Below are 18009 nucleotides of genomic sequence, written 5' to 3'. Positions count from 1 at the left end.
ACGTCAGTAATCAGCATAAGAAACAATCTTACTAATTTTTTATACAAATTAAACAGACTTAACTAATTGGCTAATTGCTTTTACCGCAGTTAGTGCCTTGCATTCTTCACTTTTACATCCAACTTCAAGAGTTGACAGCGTACTAGCAGTCCTCTAGCACTGAAGCCTTTTCACTGACGTGCCAAAACAAAAAGCCTCTCACACCTATTCATTTTTATGGTAACTAAACAAACCAAAGTTAATGTTGTAACTTGTAAAAGTATTTCATAGTAAATTCATACTATGATAAGTCCTGGAACCAAATCTCTTTGACTCTGTCAATTAAAAACAAACTGAAAAACTTGGAAGTGTCTGAATTCACACAGTTCACCTCAAATCCTTTCCTGCTACAAGTTTTTAGTGATATAAGTCTCATCTCTATCTCTAATGGAGGAAGGTAAGCAGCCACTTCTCTCCTCCGCTAGAGAAGATGGGCTAGAGCAAGAGCAAGAGCAAGAACACCAGCTACAGTCTCTTCCAGTAGCAAGACACACTTCCTCTGCTGCTACCTTTGTCCCCGATGCCTCTGACATATCTCCCATCACAGGTCCTGTCGATTTCTACAGAGCGTTCCTTACTGAATCAAAAAAGCTCTGGTACCTCGCCGGCCCCGCCATCTTCACCTCCATATGCCAGTACTCTCTCGGCGCCATCACTCAAGTCTTCGCCGGCCATGTTGGCTCTCTTGACCTCGCCGCCGTCTCCATCGAAAACTCCGTCATCGCTGGCTTCTCCTTCGGCGTCATGGTACACTCTGTTCTTAATATTACAATACAAACTTATTGAAATTGATTCTTTGATTAAAAAAGAAAGAAAAGGGGATTTGCTTTTGTGTCTCTAACAAAATTGAATTTCAATCAGCTTGGAATGGGAAGCGCACTCGAAACGCTGTGTGGGCAAGCGGTTGGAGCAGGACAGATTGATATGCTAGGAATCTACATGCAAAGGTCATGGGTGATACTGGTCACCACAGCTTTGTTTCTGAGTCTTTTATACATCTTCGCAGCGCCACTGTTGAAACTGATTGGACAGACCGAAGAAATATCTGAAGCAGCGGGAGTGTTCGCAATTTACATGATTCCGCAGCTATTTGCTTACGCTTCCCCCCCCCCCCCCAAAAGTTTGTAGTTTTCAATTGGGTTGAGCTTTTGTTGCTATAATATTTTGGAGACCTTTTATGTATCTATGTGTATATATATATACCACTTATTATCATATAATCCTAGAAAATGTTAACTTTACTACAAACTTTTCTGAAACACTCAAATTAATGTAACAAAGAATGTGGTTTGATGTGGCAATGGATTTAATTGGTGGACTTCAACCATCTAATAAAAAAATGTTTGGATTCTTTTGTAATTTGTAATATAAAAATTTATAATATCTCTAACATCATTCTAACTCGACAAAATTTGGGCTTTTTATGTATATTATTGTTAATTTAGAAAAAGAGAAAATTTTGGTTACTGTCTCTTAGGTACTTTATCTTTTGTTCCTCAATTAAATTATTTGAGATATGTAAAGTACGACAACTAAATTCACGTTTAGCAAAAAAAAAAGTCTTAGACTTTAGTAATCATGTGCAATAATAACAACAAATTTTTTAATATGTCACAAGTATAATATATAGTGGATGATTGCTTCCACCAAAAAGATTACACATTCAATCAAACAAGTATAATATATGTCATGTGGTAACTTTCACTGTCACGTGATATAAGTTAATGAGTTATACTGAATACTCTTTTTATTTATTCCTATTCAACAAAAAAATATATTAAAAAGAAAAAGAAAAAAAAGGAGGAGCAAAAGCTGTGAATCATTGAGTGCGCTAGCTGTAGGGAAGTTTTCTTTCTGATCTCTGCAAAAACTATTCTTGCATGACATAGGTAAGTGATTACGTCAGTAATCAGCATAAGAAACAATCTTACTAATTTTTTATACAAATTAAACAGACTTAACTAATTGGCTAATTGCTTTTACAGCGCTTAGTGCCTTGCTTCATTTACTTTTACATCCAACTTCAAGAGTTGACCGCGTACTAGCAGTACTCTAGCACTGAAGCCTTTTCACTGACGTGCCAAAACAAAAAGCCTTTCACACCTATTCATTTTTACGGTAACTAAACAAACAAAAGTTAATGTTGTAACTTGTAAAAGTATTTCATAGTAAATTCATACTAGGATAAGTCCTGGAACCAAATCTCTCTGACTCTGTCAATTAAAAACATACTGAAAAACTTGGAAACTTATTAATGCTATATATACGTGTCTGAATTCACACAGTTCACCTCAAATCCTTTCCTGCTACAAGTTTTTAGCGATATAAGTCTCATCTCTATCTCTAATGGAGGAAGGTAAGCAGCCACTTCTCTCCTCCGCTAGAGAAGATGGGCTAGAGCAAGAGCAAGAACACCAGCTACAGTCTCTTCCAGTAGAAAGACACACTTCTTCTGCTGCTACCTTTGTCCCCGATACCTCTGACATCTCTCCCATCACAGGTCCTGTCGATTTCTACAGAGCGTTCCTTACTGAATCAAAAAAGCTCTGGTACCTCGCCGGCCCCGCCATCTTCACCTCCATATGCCAGTACTCTCTCGGCGCCATCACTCAAGTCTTCGCCGGCCATGTTGGCTCTCTTGACCTCGCCGCCGTCTCCATCGAAAACTCCGTCATCGCTGGCTTCTCCTTCGGCGTCATGGTACACTCTGTTCTTAATATTACAATACAAACTTATTGAAATTGATTCTTTGTTTAAAAAAGAAAGAAAAGGGGATTTGCTTTTGTGTCTCTAACAAAATTGAATTTCAATCAGCTTGGAATGGGAAGCGCACTCGAAACGCTGTGTGGGCAAGCGGTTGGAGCAGGACAGATTGATATGCTAGGAATCTACATGCAAAGGTCATGGGTGATACTGGTCACCACAGCTTTGTTTCTGAGTCTTTTATACATCTTCGCAGCGCCACTGTTGAAACTGATTGGACAGACCGAAGAAATATCTGAAGCAGCGGGAGTGTTCGCAATTTACATGATTCCGCAGCTATTTGCTTACGCTATGAATTTCCCGATCGCCAAGTTTCTGCAATCGCAGAGCAAAATCATGGTGATGGCTTTGATTGCGGCTGTGGTATTGGTTCTGCACACACTGTTTAGCTGGCTTTTTATGTTGAAGTTAGGATGGGGTCTGGTCGGTGCGGCTATAGTGTTGGATTTGTCCTGGTGGCTCATCGTGATAGCGCAACTGTTGTATATTTTCAGTGGGACTTGTGGTCGAGCTTGGTCTGGGTTCTCATTGAAGGCGTTTCAGAATCTTTGGGGTTTCGTTAAGTTATCTCTGGCCTCCGCAGTAATGCTCTGGTAAGGAATCTCATCATTCTTACATACTTTGCTTACATTGAAAGCAATGCTCCTTCTTCGTGAGACCTAAGAAGAGGGAGCATTATTCTTGCGCACCTAATTTTTCCCATATCTGATATCACTGTTTACATTAAATTTTTTTATTTTTATTTTTTATTTTTTATAATTTAATAGCAGGAGAATGAAAATATCCGAGTTAAGTTAATTAAGTTATAAAGCTTTTAATAATTTTTAATCTGTTTTGTTTATAAAAAATAATAGTAACGGTTTGCATTTTACATGTAGTGTGTGTATAATCTAGATTTTTTGTGGTTCCAATTTGTTGGTTCTTTATTCAATTTTTAAAATGTCTCAAAATAAATTCTTTTATCTAAAATTAATAATGAAAATGTTTATTTTCTTTTTTAATTTATTTAAAAAGTCAATACTATACTTTTTCTATAATTTAAATTAATGAGTACAGTTCTAAAAACTTATACATTTTTTATACTACATATAAAATAATAACTAATATATTTTTTTAAAGTTTGATTTTTAAAATAGGTTAGAGAATCGAGATGGAGATAATAATTTTTAGGTGACACAATAATGGTAATGGGGCTTAAGGTTCGTTTGGTTGAGAGGATGGAAAAGTGGAATAATAGAAAATTGTGAGGGGATAGAAAAGCGGGATGATAGAAAAGATTTAGTTTTTCCTCATTTGTGTTTGGTTGGAGGGATGGAAAAGTAGAGGGATGGAAAAGTAGAGGGATGAAAAACTTTTTTGTTTAGTTGAGATAAAAAATAAGAGGATAAAATATAAAGTTGATATAAATTTACCATTATGTCCTTAAAAATATATAAACAAAAAGTAACACATTTATTATTAAAAAAAAATTTGTATGGACACTTTAATTTTTTTATTTATTTATAAAATAAGCAAATGCTAGAAGGATATTAAAAAAAAAAAGATAAAAACAAACAAAAAGAACCAAAGTTTACTGTGCAAAATTTTATCCCAAAAAAAAAAAAAGCCCAAAACCAAAACCAAACCAACTTGAACGTACTATGCAAACCAGAAGAAATTTTATCCAGGCAAAAAAAAAAAACAACAACAACAACGGAAAGACAAAAGTAGAAAAAGACAAAAAGTTGTATTTTGTCCAACTCACTCTTCCTCCACTTCTCTCTAATTTTCTCTCTATTTTGAAGAGATTGAATTGTAGTGGGCTCAAAGAAAAAACAAATGGATCCCACTACTTTTATCTCTCCCATCCCCTCTCAATCAAACACCTTTCCTACTCATTTTCTCTCTTATTTTTCACTTTTTTTTTTTTTTTTTCATACTCTTTAAAATCCACCCAATAAAACATAGGGATAGTCTGATGCTCCTCTCCACTGTCTTGGCGTGATGTTGGTCAAAATATCTTAATTGTGTTCCTGTTGTCTCAAAAGCATAAAAACACCATCCATCAAAAAAGTATAAAAACACTGAAGAAAACACAAACCTGTAGCCTACTTTAACAACAATAGTTGTCAATAATTCCTTAGTTTGCAGACGCTTTTTTTTTTTATTTTTATGTCAGTGTAGAATTTACCCTTTTCCTTATAATGATTATTAAAAACGTCATTTATTAATATTATAATATATATATATACACACACTTGAAACTTTTTTTTTTTTAGAAAATCCTAGGGCTAAACTCACACACACATTTACTGGAGAGAGGGGACACGAGTATAATATCACACAATTTACACCTTTCAAAAGTCGGTAAAGTATGAAGGCTTTATTCCCTTTTGTGAACACTTACTTTTTCGATGTGGGAGAACTTACTCACTCAAGGCCTGTTAGTTAATGTTGTTTAAATAACACAATATATTTTTTCACAATATTTTTTCACTAACATATATTTTTATAACAATTAAACAACGTTACTAAAATAATATTACCAAACAGACCTTAAATTTTTAGGACACTAGTTGACAAAGACAAATCGTCTTTAAAAGAAAAAAAAGTTGACTGAGACAATTTAAAATATTAATGGGTAGAGCACCAGAGCTGTATACACTAGTTAATTACTTACTTTCATCCTTGGCAGTATTGCAAGTTGATTTGTGGCTCCTATAAAAACGACCTTACAAATTCTGTATTTTTATAGGTATGGATATCTTTAAAAACTGTGAGTGACTTTATAAATAGGAAAAAGTCAATAAATGCTCTAAGTGCAATAGCTCAAGAAATTTTTTATGAAAAAGGAAAAAAAACAACTTTATAGACTTTTTATTTTTATTTTTATGAAAGTGGTATTAAAATTTTTCTAAAATAGTTTTTTAACAAATTTCTTAAGACTCAAGAACACTCATTAATAAGAATTTCTTAAATATCACATTGTATAATTTTTTAGAAATAAATCAATAATATTATTCCTTTGTTTGAAAATTTCAACTTTTTGAGAGAATTTTAACCTATAGTGTCTACTCTTAATTACAGTTCTTTATCATCAGATTAAGACATCAATCAGTTTTGGTACTATAGATGGAGATTGAATAACAGATCTTTTATTTAACCATAAAAAGTTTTACCAGTTGAGCTAACCGAAACCCATTTAAAAATTTCAATTTGTGTCTCTTTAAAGGAAAAGTAGGTGCATGTGTGTATCAACTCAATTAATATTCAATCACCCAGAATGAATATCCCTCTGTTTATTTGTAATTATGATCAGTTATACTATAATTAAAATTAAATCCAAATTGGACCAAGAAAAGCATAAATACCTTGAATTTATTATCAAGTCCATTGGATACAAGTTAAATATATTTAATACTATATTAATTGTTTTTTTTTTTCCAAAAAATATTAAATAGTCAAAATGTACATAAATAAAAACTGGTACAATTATCTTGAATTTTTGCCCGTAGATAATGTACAACCAAGATTAGTTCAATTTGTGGGTTCTAATTAATTCAACTGATAAAGTCTCTGATAATTGAATAAGAGATCTGGAATTCAATCATCGTTTACACCCAAAACCATTTGGTGTCTTGATCTAATGATAAATAGTTATCATCAGAAGCGGATGCCATAAGTTGAAACTCTTTAAAAAAAAAAAAAAGATTAGCTCAATTTATACTTTTTTTTTTAAAGTTTTAAGTAGAAATATTCAGATTTAACTTATGTGCATCTCTCTCAAAAAGAAAAGAAGAAAAAAAAACTTATACTTTCTCTTCTTAAAAAAAAAAAAAAAAATTATACTTGTGAGTTTAGTTAACTCGACCAGTAAAGTCTATTGTTATTGAATAATAGATCAAGGTGCGAATCTACTTGCATAAAACTTTGATAGATGTATTTGCTTGATGATAGAAATTATTATAAAGCAGACGTCATAAGTTGAAATTCTACGATGTATATACAAAAAAGTCACGCTAATGGGTACCTTTAGGGTAATGGCTAACAATTCATTTTAGGAAAGTTTTGACACAATTTTTATGGAAAATAGAAAAAATTGTTAAAATATTAATTGTTTTTTTTCGAAACATATTAATTAAGTATTTTTTTCCTCCAGTAAATTTTTTTTTTTTTTAGATATACACTTACTTTAGACATGAAGTACTTTTTTTTTTTTTTTTGAGATAAACTACTTAATAATAAGAATGAATTAGAGTCATGACAGTATACCCTCACTTTTATATTAGATAATTTTAAGTTGTGAAGAAGTTGATAATTTGATATGAACAAAAAGAAAAAGGAGCTTACCTAATCAAGAAGTTTAGGTATATTTTATCCCAAAAAAATAGTTAACCGTTATTAGCTAGATTATTATTGGATTTTTTTTTTTAAAATTTTGTTTACGTTTAAGTTAATACAAATAAGAAGAAGTAGATTTTTTTTTTCTCCTTAGATAAACTACTTAATGATAGCTACGTGAAGTAGGTGATATATATATATATATTTTTTTTGAGATAAATTACTTAATGATAAGAATGAATTAGAGCTAGTCCTGCTAGTATACTATTCATTTTTAGTTCTTTAAAACTCTAAAAATTTAATAAAATTTCTACAATTTGGTAAAGTCACGTGGCGCAATTACGGTGTCTAAGCCCAACTTTTATTATATATAATATGATGTTTTACTCTAGTAAATTGCCTTTGTAACTTGAACCAATTTGCATGCCTTAGTAAATTGCCTGCTCAAATGGAGCCATAAGCCATGAAACTTTCCAAAGTTCATCACTAGTTCACAAGTTTGAGAGTACATATACAAATTCTCCTCCTAAAGTTTTTTTTTTATTTTTTTTTTTGAGAAATAATTACAACATGCTGTTAACCCCGTAGCTCGAACATTTTCCCTCTTAAACCCCCCAACAACTTTATACATGGAGAGGTGCTAATTTAGCTATAAGGCCTTTGGCCTCCTTCTAAAGTTTTCAATCTCTCTCTCTCTCTCTCTCTCTCTCTNGTTTTTTTTTCATAATTTTTTTAAATGGATTGTTAACCATACCCTAAACGTATCTGTTATCATTTGGGTAATGGTTAAAAATTCATTTTAGGAAAGTTTTGACACAATTTTTATGAGAAATAAAAAAAACTGTTAAAATATTAATTGTTTTTTTAGAAACATATTAATTTTTTTTTCATAAAATTTCTTTAATTAGATTGTTAACCATGTCCTAATTGTATCTGTTAGTATTTGTCTTAAAAAATAAAAACTTTTCATTCTAATTATTAAATTATCAGGGAAAAAATCATTATAAATAAATATTTAAAGGACCATATATTTATTGCAGTTGATAATTAATTAAAAATTCTCTTAAAAAATTATATGGAATCTTGATAATTATCAGTAGTATTAAATGGTTTGTCCTTTAGGGTCAATGGATTTGTGGTTTTTGGGTTTTTTTATTTTTGGTGGGAGGGTAAAAAATTATATGGAATCTTGATAATTGTCAGTAGTATTAAATGCTTTGTCCTTTAGGGTCAATGGATTTGTGGTTTTTGGGTTTTTTTTTTTTTTCGTTGGGGCGGGGGTAAAAAATTATATGGAATCTTGATAATTATCAGTGGTATTAAATGCTTTGTCCTTTAGGGTCAATGGATTCGTGGTTTTTGGGTTTTTTTTTTTTTTTGGGTTTTGGGGGGGGGGGGGGGGGGTTGTTGCAGACTTTATTTCTTTATTATTAATCACAGGTTTCCTCCCCCTACCAACTTTTTTTTTTTAAGTAAATTTTCTTAGGGTATCGAGTTTTAGTTTGCTTGTCTGGCCAATTAGAAATGATTACTAATGAATGCCTGCTATTGCGCTCGTCAAAGTGGGTAGTATTAATAGTTTTTTTTTTTTTTTTTGAGGGTGAGATAGTATTAATAGTTAAGAACGAGAGATTTGATTTATTTGAACAATGAATACTTCTGAAAAAAAATAAGTGTCATTTAATTAAGTTATAAAACTTATTTTTTATTTTAAATAAAAATAATAATTTTCATAATTATTAAAGTTATAAATTGTTATGGGTCAACTTTAAAAATAATGTCTGAAAATAATGTTATACTAATCACAAGATTCACAACCTATTGTTTTAATAAAATGTAAAATTTGTGAATTTGAAGCTTCTATAACATTTTTATTTTCTGAATAAGATTGTAGTTTAATCATTCATGGTTTTCTATCTTTGATGTCAAAAAAAAAAAAAAAAATCATTCATGGTTAGAAGATAAATCGAATCTTCATCATAATTTATACTATTAAATGTTATATCCTTTTTGGTATAGGATAGAATTAAACCCTTCTTTTTCCTTTCTCACCTTAAATTGAAACGAAAATGTCTATCACGCTCATGAAAGTTTGTATTAATTGAATAAAGTTGTTTCGTATTTACCGTACATTATTATTAGGTTTTTTTTTTTAATAAATTTTTTTATGGGAACATTATTATATTTTATTACTATACTTTCCAAAAAGTATTAGAGTATTATTACTTAGCAGGGTATGATGGGTCACAACATGCACCCAAATGAGATCTCTCCTTTTTTCGATTGGTTCATACTAAAAATTGATTTGTGGGTTCACATCATTCAACATTCAATTTCAAATCTAATCCTTATATTGATGAATATATCTTCAAATTAATCTTGTGCAGCTTGGAAGTGTGGTATTTCATGGCTTTGATTCTCTTTGCTGGATATTTGAAAAATGCAGAGGTTTCAGTGGATGCCTTGTCATATATGGTAAGTTTTCTTTTCTCTCCACCGCTCTCTCTCTCTCTCTCTCTCTCTCTCTCTCTCTCTCTCTCTCTCTCTCTCTCTCTCTCTCTATATATATATATATATATATATCTTTTTGAAAGGATGTTTTCAATATTTTAAGAACTATATGTTATAAGTAGCTAAAATTTGGCCTATGATAAAAGCCATTATTACTCACTCACCCAGACAAAACTAATAGACCTTTCTGTCTGGGTAATGGCTTTTATCAGAGACTTGATTAGCCAGAGGATGAGCCATATTCTCCCTCAACCATGTATCTTGCTAGTGGGTTTGGTTAAGAACCTAAGGGTTCGTTTGGTTGGAGGAGTGGAAAAGTAGAATGATGAAAAATTATGGGAGGATGGAAAAGTGGGAGGATGGAAAATATTTAATTTTCTCTCGTGTGTGTTTGGTTGGAGGGATGGAAAAGTGGGAGAATGGAAAACTTTTTTGTTTGATTAAAAAGAAAAGGGAGAGGATAGAAAAAGTAGTTTATATAAATTGACTATTATACCCTTGTTATACAATAGGTAAAAAAATATATTTATTTGTACTCATTAAATAATATAAAATTTACTAACAATTATATTTTTCAATAAGAAGTGTTACGTTCACAACATTTTTCACAATACTTTCACAACAAATTTTATGTGAAAGTTGTTACTAGTTATAATTTGAACCCACTACTGAAATTATTTTTTTACTCACCAATATTAACTAATAACAATCTGTTACTTAAAATTTATTGTAAAAATATTGTAGTAACATTTCTCAATTAGGATTTTTTTGTGCTTTATATTATTTCTCTTTTCTCCCTTTTCATTTCATCCATACGTTTTTGTTTTTGTTTTTGTTTTTTTTTTTTTTCTACGCTATCTCCTCCACACGTTGTTATCTTTATCCCCACCCCCCTTGTTTTTCTTTTTCTTTTTCTCCACACACGTTCCAGGCTTCCAGCAAATCATCCATCACTCTCATTCTCTCTTTCTTTTCTCCAGCTAGCTCTCTCTGTGTTTTTTTTTTTTTTTCCTCCATACCCGTTGGCAAAGGAGGACTTGGGTGCTCGGCTCATAGTCATGTGGGCTTTGTAATTGGATTCTTGATGGCTCCTTTTTCTCCCTTATTCAAGAAGTTCTTTCTCTCTTTTTTTCCTACAGCTCTCGGTCTCTTTTTTTTTTTTTTTTACTTGATTCCAGAATAGCCTTTGTGGTTGTGAGGAGGGTAAGTGGAGAGGGCATTTGTGTAATTTCACGGTAGGGGCAGTTTTCTCTCCACAGTTTTCCTCCCGATTTGGGAGGAAAAAATTTGGTGGGCCCGGGAGGAAAATTTTCTACCGGTTTTCCATCCTCTCTGATTTTCTTTGCTTCCCAAACAGTGGAAAACACCCCATTTTCCACCCATTGGTTTCCATCCTCCCTATAATCCCTCCAACCAAACATAGTGTAAAATTATGAATCTTCATTTTAAATTTTTTTTTTTCCTACAACTCATTTTCACAATCCAATTGAGTTTCCCACTTGGTTTTTAATATAGAGTCCAAATGTACGATTAGTTTTACCAAACTCTATTGCTAAGATCACCCTTAGGGCTACTTTGCTTACTTAATCTCTCTAGATTGAAGGTTTTTATCATCCCAAAGTCAATAACCTAACCCTAAAACCCAAAATTCATCAAAATATCAAGGTATACCTCCTCAATATTTTGCTTAGATCATCCTAATCATGAAAGATCCCCAAACTTCAAATACCTAGAGTATACAAATTGAACAAAAATAAAAATATTAGGAAAAAAAATTCTTAGCAACAGATGACTTTGATTGATTTGCATCAAAATTCAACTTCAATATTTAGGAACTCTCTCTTTCTCTAGAACTCTCTCGCAACTTCCATTAGTTTTATTAGAGTATCTCCAGCAAACTCTCAAAATTTTTGTACTGTTTAGAGAGTGAATAGTTACATTTACTTTTTACTTACTTACTTTTTAAAATATATTTTCTCTATCTCATTTAAATATTATTTCTTTGTTCATTCTTTATTATTTCTTTAATATTTCTTTATTCTTTTTTTAATCTTTCTTTATTTATTCCCAACTATATTTTCTAACTCTCATGGGCTAAAAATTTAAAAATTGTGGTTGGTCTTTTTTTTTTTTTCAATGGTTCTCTTGAAGCACTTGAGATAACAAATAATATAGTCATGAGTTGTTAGTTTTTATTTATTTATTCATTATTATTCACTAATTTATCACAAGTTTTTTTTATTTATTTATAATTTTTCTAAAACAAAAAAAAGTGATACATTTACAACATTTTCATAACAAATCACATGTTGTAATTTTTTATTAGTTCTAATTTGAATCACATCTTAAATTATTTTTTTACCTATTTATAACAACTAATAACAACCTACTATTTAAAATTTATTGTAAAAATATTATAGATACAGCATTCAAAAAAAAAATTCTGATCATAAAATTTTTGTAATTATCATTAACTCAATTCTCCACCGCACGCGTACACACCAACTTTTACAACCCATTGTTTCCACAACGCGCACACTCACTCCACTATAATTACAAACCAATCCTCCACCACTTACTAAAAGTTAAAGATTAAAAAGTATCTTCATATGCATTAGGATACGCGGTTTCTCAAAAAAAAAAAAAAAAAAAAAATTTTTTTTAATTTTTTTAAAATTTTTTATAGGAAATTAAAAATTTTATTAATTAAGAAATAGAAATAATATCATGGATAAAAGTTTGTTGAAGAAAATGAGGATTTTCTTCTCTTTAATCCGTAATAGAAAAATTATCAATACCAAAAGCATGTTTTATTAACAAATGGATAAGAAAAAAGTTGGTGTCTATATATATATATATATATATTTGGTTCTGTAAGTGTCCATACCATATGGCATCCACATTTATAGCCGGTAGCCACCATATTGGACCAAGAACCCATAAGAATAATAATAATAATAATCTTTTTGGTAAACATAATAATGATAATCTAAAAAGATAAGTTTCCAAACTGCGATATGGACCACGAGTGAGCCTCTAAAGTCTAGTGCGTCAACCTCGTGGCATTTTCAGTGACATAAATTAGATTAGGATGATTCCTTTTCCTCACTTTCACATCTTTTTCTGAGCAAAACTCAGACTCAGTCACTCACGTTGAGGAAAAAAAATAGTGTCTAATTCTCTAATTAGTAATTTGAATACTCTCTCCATTCGCAAAAACATGACTATCACATGTTATACAGTTGGATCTGTCTATGAGCTGTGCTAAACATGAATGTGTTTTTCTTAAAATTTTTCCCCCTAAAAGAATAAGAATCGCATGCTCAAGTGGTAGCACTGACCATAATAATAGTAGCTAGCTAGAACGATCTACATTGCCCTTAAAAAGGAAAAAAGAAAAAAAAGTCACGTAAGTAGAGCATTCACTGAAAATTATTGTGTATTCTCGAAATATCATAAATGCGTACTTCCTTTTCTCACATAAATAGTGAGTTTCACTAATTAAATTTATGGTAAGACCTACAATTCATGTGAAAAGGAAAACTACATATTTATGGTATTCTGGGAGTACCTAATAATTTTCTAGCATTCACATAAGAGTTGCTAAAATAACTAGAATATTATGTTAACACCCAAAACAATACTGTTTGGTACTAATTTTAAATCACAGTATTCAATGTTTAAACACTGAAACATGTATTTTTTACAACATTTAAATAACGATACTAGAAATCTTTAGCTGAACGGACCATAAAAAATTCACTACATCAAAGGTGTTATATCTATAATTTTTTAACACTTCGCTACAGTAAACTGTTAAAGATAGCAGTATATGGTAAACACACCCAAAAAAAAAAAAATTATTTAATGAAAGTTATAGAAAAGACTTGAGTGGCAAAAAAAAAAAAAAAATTGTCAAGTGAGATGTTAAAATAAATAAAACAGTCTTTTAAGTTGTTAAAAATTAAATTTTTTTAGCACATTTGATATCAAATGCTCTACTGTTATACTACCATGATGCAAATAGATATTCAGTATTGGAAATTCAAAAAGATCTTAAAGTACTGGTAGCAATTTAGTCTTACGCTCTTAGAATGGTTTTGCACTATTTGATTGGCAATTTTCTTAAAATTCAAAGGCTATCACTTTCCCACTGTCTTGCGGTGCACGATCTAATTTGTCTGTAGGACTAAGTCTCTGTTTAGAATTCCCTATGTTTTCCGTTGATTGTGGGTGTTGCATTCAAAATGTCTCGAATAAGCTAAAACTTACGAAGAATTTTCGGTTTTGAAAATCAATAGGCTAGTTGCGATTCATGTACTGATTATGAAATTGTTTATGCAAGATAACTTATTAATTAGGGGAACTTACTAGCAATTTGTTCAATCTATTTTCCTCCTCATAAGTATAATGTCATTATATTCATTATTCTCTTAATAATGATAAATCTCATTAATTAAATATACGATAAGATCCACCATACATATGAGATGAGAAACGTACTACTATTTTACATATTTCATGGAACTGCTCCTATTTTCTGTTGCAATTACAATTGAACAATGAAGGAAATGGAATAAGTCACTCTTCCTTGGAGTCCAAAGGATCCCCAATTGTGCAATAATATATTGGGTAATTCTCATCTTTCATGCATGTAAGACCAGACACTAGGACTTCACATGGATGAAAAGTAATGTTGCATATACCTGTTATATAGTCTAATGAAACTTCATTTGTATTTGGAATAAAGATTGCTTCAAGCAGAGAAAAAGTTAATCGTTATGAATTTTTTGTTTTCATCTTAAGAGCCAAAATTCATATAAAATTCCATCCTCCATCACCTCTCATATATATCTTCATTTCATTAGTCCTCGCAATATTATTTGTAGGAGTTTGCTAACAAATGTTCTATTTAAGAAAGACTTTTAGAAACTTTTTATAGGAAATGAAAAAAACTAACTGATTTTATTGACAACTTTTTTATATTTTTCATAAAAGTGGTATCAAAATTTTTAAAAAATGGTTTACTAACAAATGTTCTAATAATACTTGTTACCCAAACCCTTATTTGTATGAACTAAATATTTTATGAAGACGATGGCAATTTGAGACCACTCTCCCTCCTCACACAGGAGTGCATAAATTCTCATGCAACGCATGGATCTAAAGCTAATTACCAATGTGCTTTGGATATAATTTATTTTTGATTGACCATTTCCTATTTTCTTGCCATGTCTATGATGTCGCAGCATGAACATATTGGGCTGGACAATTATGGTAGCTCTTGGGATGAATGCAGCTATAAGGTTAGTGGCAGAAACACACCTCCACCAAGCTATTTTTCTATTTCTTGTAAGTTTCAAAAAGACTGAAAAATTAAAAACCGAAATATTTTGCAGTGTGAGAGTGTCAAATGAATTGGGAGCAGCTCATCCAAGAACAGCCAAATTTTCATTAGTGGTAGCCGTGGTAACCTCATTTTTGATCGGTCTTGTCCTCTCAGCTATTCTAATTGCGACACGAAACGAGTACCCATCCTTATTTTCGTCAGATACAAGTGTTGAAACGCTCGTTAAGGAGCTTACACCAATATTGGCTCTTTGCATTGTCATTAACAATATTCAACCTGTTCTCTCTGGTTAGATTTTTCTTTCCCTTATGAGTGTTTTTACTAACTTGAGTTAATTCTAGTAAAAAAATTTCGATCATTTGCATTTAGTCCACACCCTCTTTAGTCTTTATATCATACTAATGTGTAGCTCTGTGCACATACACAGTTATAAATTATACATAGTATTAGCTTACACTTTTTTTTAAACTATACATTTATAAAATATATAATGATTTCTCATTATATATATATATATATATATAAAATTGATTTTAGACCTTCAGTTTTTATATCCAATAATTCACTAGCCATAAAAATTATAAATTTAGATAGACACGTGGCAAAAAATTAGACTTTAATTGAAATTCAATTTAGTATCTAATTGGATTTGGACTTTTCGATTTTTAGACTCAATAATTCACTTAGCATAAAATTAAAAATTAAATGGGACCCGTGTCGCGAAATTGAGAATTCAGTTAAAATCTAATTGAATTTTCTCTAAATTTTGGCTATTATATATATATACACATATAATCTTCTTCATAAAATACAATTCAGTTACTCAAAAAAAAAAAAAAAAATTCTTGAGGGTTAAGGAAATATAGAATTTAATAATTGGATGAATAATTTTTTTTTTTACAGGAGTGGCCATTGGAGCAGGATGGCAAGCAGTTGTTGCTTATGTGAACATTGCTTGTTACTACCTTTTTGGGATCCCTTTGGGTCTCATATTGGGTTACAAGCTTGACTGGGGTGTCAGGGTAAGTCTTGCTCTACTTCCTTCCTATTTTTGTTTGTTTCATTTCTATTATCTAGTGAAAATAAGCTTCTTCTCTTCCCATTATTGCCTAACTCCTAGGAGATAAATGTTTAAAGTTTAATAATTATGAGATAAAATTATGAAAAGAGAAAACAATCACAAACGTGTAATTCTTGAGAGGATCTTATTGCATCAGATAAGCCATGTTAGTCACCATGTAAATGAACTTCTTGTCCCTTTTTTTAATGTTAAACATGAACTTTTGTGTCATTCTCAATTTTGCAGGGGATTTGGTACGGCATGATGACAGGAACAATTGTACAAACTTGTGTCCTTTTCTTTATAGTTTATAGGACCAACTGGAACAGAGAGGTAAACTTTTTTTCACATTTATTCTATGTGTATGTGGCTTCTAATGAAATTCCTTTTACACACATACCAAAAAAAAAAAAAAGAAAAAAAGAAAAAAGAAAAAAAGGAAGGAAAATGAAAAACAGTTGTCTTCAATCTTTCTAATTGGAGCGATAGTCTTAAATCGGTAAAACCTATTACACATGCCATTTTGCGCATACGTCTATACACAAGTGAATTTGAACTGAAATTGTCATGAACGGACATGTGTGCAAAATATTGTGTGTAATAAACACTACGCATATTAAATAGTTACGTTATACAAACAATGCTCAACAATTAACCCGTGTTAAGAATGGAAGGATTGACTAAATTGCTGTGAAATGCAGGCATCAATTGCTGAAGACAGAATAAAGAAATGGGGTGGGGCTGATAAAGAGAAGGATGTAGACAAAACAAACGACAATTGAGAGTTCAAGGAAACTATAGCTATCGATTTTTGGGGAAATTATTTACATTCTTCAATAAAAAAAGAGCCGGGGGGCGAGAAAACAAAATGCAGCCCAAGAAAACAGCTTTGACAAGGGATAAAAAGGGAGAAGAGTTGCACAACAATACGGCATTGAGAGATTCACCCCACTTTTTTTTTTATCAAGTTAACAACACTTATGTTTAGAAAGACTTTTATCTTGTGTCTTCTGATCTTGTTCCACAATTTTAGCATGTCACTGTTCATGGCGTTTTGTATGTTAATCCTATTTTTTTTTTAAAAATAAATTAATTTCAATGAATTTCAATTGGCATGGGGCCTTATGCTTTATTCAAAAATATTAAGTGATGTAACATTGTTTAAAATTATACTAAATATAACTTTTTAAATGAATGCAAAATTTTAAACAATGTTACATCATTTAAAATTTTTTAAATGAATGCAAAATTTTAACAAATTTACTGTTGGATTACATTATTTTTGTGTATTCTCCATACTTGCAAAATTTCAAGATAATTAAATATCAATAATAATGTTATCAATCAATTGTTTGAATTCAAATTTTTTTTTTGTTTGTTTAAAATAATGAATAAAATATGAGTTTATGGATCAAATGGTAAATAACAACTAATTGACATTAATATTGGTATGCATATTAAGAACATATAAAACATATAATCCAACAGTGAAAATTTTATAAAATACTTCTGAATATTATTAACGTAAAGAGAAATTACACAACACTATTTGGACTGAGGCGCGGCACTCGCTCTCTTTAAGGAGATTCAAGCCCTTGGTTGGCTAAACTTTGTAACCGGTGCAGACCTTCTATGACTTGTCTCCCCCAGGATACAACAGCCCAACAAGTGTCGTATGGCTAGAACAACTTCTGCACAAAGTGTTCAAGCCCAAAGCTCCACCAGAAAGAACACCCTTCCTTGCCAAGAATCTCTCTATTTTTTTCTTTGTGTATATTGTGATTTTTTTTTTTTGTTTTTTTTTTTTGTAACTTGGATTGAGTCTGAATGAGTCTATTTATAGGCTCAATGGGCCTCACGAAATTACTACCCAATTTATTCTGATTAATTAGGTCCATAATTCTGATGTAGTGGGTGTTACAAGATTAATTGCTGGATTTTAATCTGATGGGCTGGAGTTACACAA

At 31.0% G+C, this 18009-nt stretch overlaps 1 protein-coding gene across 2 annotated transcripts; it reads left to right on the top strand.

Moving 5' to 3' along the window:
- The first annotated feature begins 237 nt into the window (after positions 1–237).
- LOC111987998 (protein DETOXIFICATION 29) lies at positions 238–17128 on the top strand. Of its 2 annotated transcripts, none has more exons than XM_065772973.1 (9): positions 238–786; positions 2854–3395; positions 9510–9587; positions 13460–13468; positions 14883–14939; positions 15033–15271; positions 15887–16005; positions 16290–16376; positions 16745–17128. In XM_065772973.1, exons 1-9 carry the CDS (start codon positions 427–429, stop codon positions 16823–16825), a joined length of 1572 nt encoding a protein of 523 aa, XP_065629045.1. In that variant the 5' UTR covers positions 238–426; the 3' UTR covers positions 16826–17128. The 2 variants fall into 2 exon arrangements, with proteins under 2 accessions (XP_065629045.1, XP_065629044.1); XM_065772972.1 differs by lacking the exon at positions 238–786 and adding an exon at positions 2243–2739.
- Positions 17129–18009: the final 881 nt, after the last annotated feature.

The sequence above is a fragment of the Quercus suber genome, unplaced genomic scaffold (genome assembly GCF_002906115.3).
Source record: "Quercus suber isolate HL8 unplaced genomic scaffold, Cork oak 2.0 scaffold_67, whole genome shotgun sequence".
Classification (NCBI taxonomy): Eukaryota; Viridiplantae; Streptophyta; class Magnoliopsida; order Fagales; family Fagaceae; genus Quercus; species Quercus suber.
The sequence above is the reverse complement of the archived record's forward strand: the minus strand, read 5'-3'. Positions and strand labels throughout refer to the sequence as shown.